Source organism: Bison bison, unplaced genomic scaffold, assembly GCF_000754665.1.
Source record: "Bison bison bison isolate TAMUID 2011002044 unplaced genomic scaffold, Bison_UMD1.0 scf7180017853412, whole genome shotgun sequence".
In the NCBI taxonomy this organism is placed as follows: domain Eukaryota; kingdom Metazoa; phylum Chordata; class Mammalia; order Artiodactyla; family Bovidae; genus Bison; species Bison bison.
The window spans coordinates 3732-5099 of record NW_011483985.1 but is presented as its reverse complement, the minus strand read 5'-3'; the positions used below and the strand labels follow the sequence as shown (position 1 = coordinate 5099).

Below are 1368 nucleotides of genomic sequence, written 5' to 3'. Positions count from 1 at the left end.
AGCCGTGGCTTCCCCACGGACACACCAGGGATCTGGTCCTGGGCGCTGCTGCCGGGGCTTGTGTTCCAGGGACTGTGCTGCCTTAGTGCTCAGGGCCCAGCTGGGGTCCGGGACGGCATGCAGCACCTGCACAGAGCCGGCCAGAGAGCGTGGGCCCTGGGGGCCCGGGCGGAGGCCCGTGCTGGGCGGAGAGGGCTCCAGCCTCCCTCCCACCCAGTCTCCTTTGGCTGCATGTCCCTGGGTTCCGGCAAGCATGGATTTCACCCTGGTGGCAGCAGAGGGAGCCTGTCAGCAGCCCCTGGGGGCTGCCAGGGGAATGGGTTGGGGGTTGGGCCTTGGCTGCGGGACTGACTGGAGAGAACAAGTGGAGAAGCCTCGTGTTTTAAGAGGCTGGCAGGGGCTGGGGAGCCCACCGGGAGCCTGAGGCCAGCTGGGGGCTCGGGGCAGCCGGGAGAGGGACCGGGGTGCTTTCTGGAGGCTGGGCATCTGCGGGGCTGCACGGTCCCTATCCGGTGCTCTTGGTCACAATGTTGTCTCTGTCGGCAGAGAAGCTGCAGGCGGAGCTGCCCCCACAGGTAAGGCGCTGCAAGGGGGTGGTGCTCAGGGCCGGGAGTGGGAGGCGAGCTGCCCTGGAGCTGGGGGTCCCGGAACCCTGAGGCAGGGGTGTTCCCTCCTGCCCTTCCAGGGCCTGCATGTGAGCTGCCCAGGTGCTGGGGCGTTTCCATAGTAACCGGCTACCAGCAGGGAGTGCGGTGTCCAGGAGGGGTCCCGCATGGAGGTGGTGTTTCAGAGGGTCTTGAATGATGGACATGGCAGGAGGGGGTTGGGGGGGGTGTCCAAGCAGGGGCGCTGTGCTCCTGCCAGCAGAGCCCTTGAGGGAGCTGGTGGGTGTCTGCCGGGTGCTGGGCTCCCGTGGAAGCCAGTGTGTGTGTGGAGCGGCTGCTGGGCAGGCGTTGAGGGTGGCACGGTCGTGGCAGACAGGGCCCTGGGCCTCTTGGCGGTCTTTCTGCTGCCCAGAATGCTGGGTCCTAATGCAAGGACCAACGCTGGCCTCGACTGTGTCCCTGCCAGCCCTGTGCTGCCCCTGCCCCATGGAGCCTGGGCTGCGGGCCGACGGGCCCAAGGCAGACAGTTGCCATCCTGTGTCCTGGGACCCTGTGGAAGGAGCACCATGCGGTCAAAGAGGTCATTCTGTGCCGTGGACTGGGAGCGCTCTCCAGATGGCGGGGAGGTTAGCACTGTGGACTGTCCATGTAGAGTCCTGGGGGCCCACTCTCCCTGCTCCAAGCTGGAGGGCTCTGGTGGCTTGGGGGTCAGGGTGAGGACTGCCCCAGGCCTGGGAACAGCCTGGCTGCGGCTGTGCTGTTG

General features: G+C 67.1%; 1 protein-coding gene across 1 annotated transcript in view; it reads left to right on the top strand.

The window, feature by feature from the left end:
- LOC104999068 (zinc finger CCCH domain-containing protein 3-like) overlaps positions 1–1368 on the top strand; it is a gene marked incomplete at its 3' end in the record, with an annotated part of 10562 nt that overhangs the window by 5474 nt on the left and 3720 nt on the right. Inside the window, exons 3-4 of the mRNA XM_010854527.1 lie at positions 3–178; positions 547–575. Of these exons, the coding sequence (XP_010852829.1) occupies positions 3–178; positions 547–575 (205 nt within the window). The remainder of the gene's footprint in view (positions 1–2; positions 179–546; positions 576–1368) is intronic.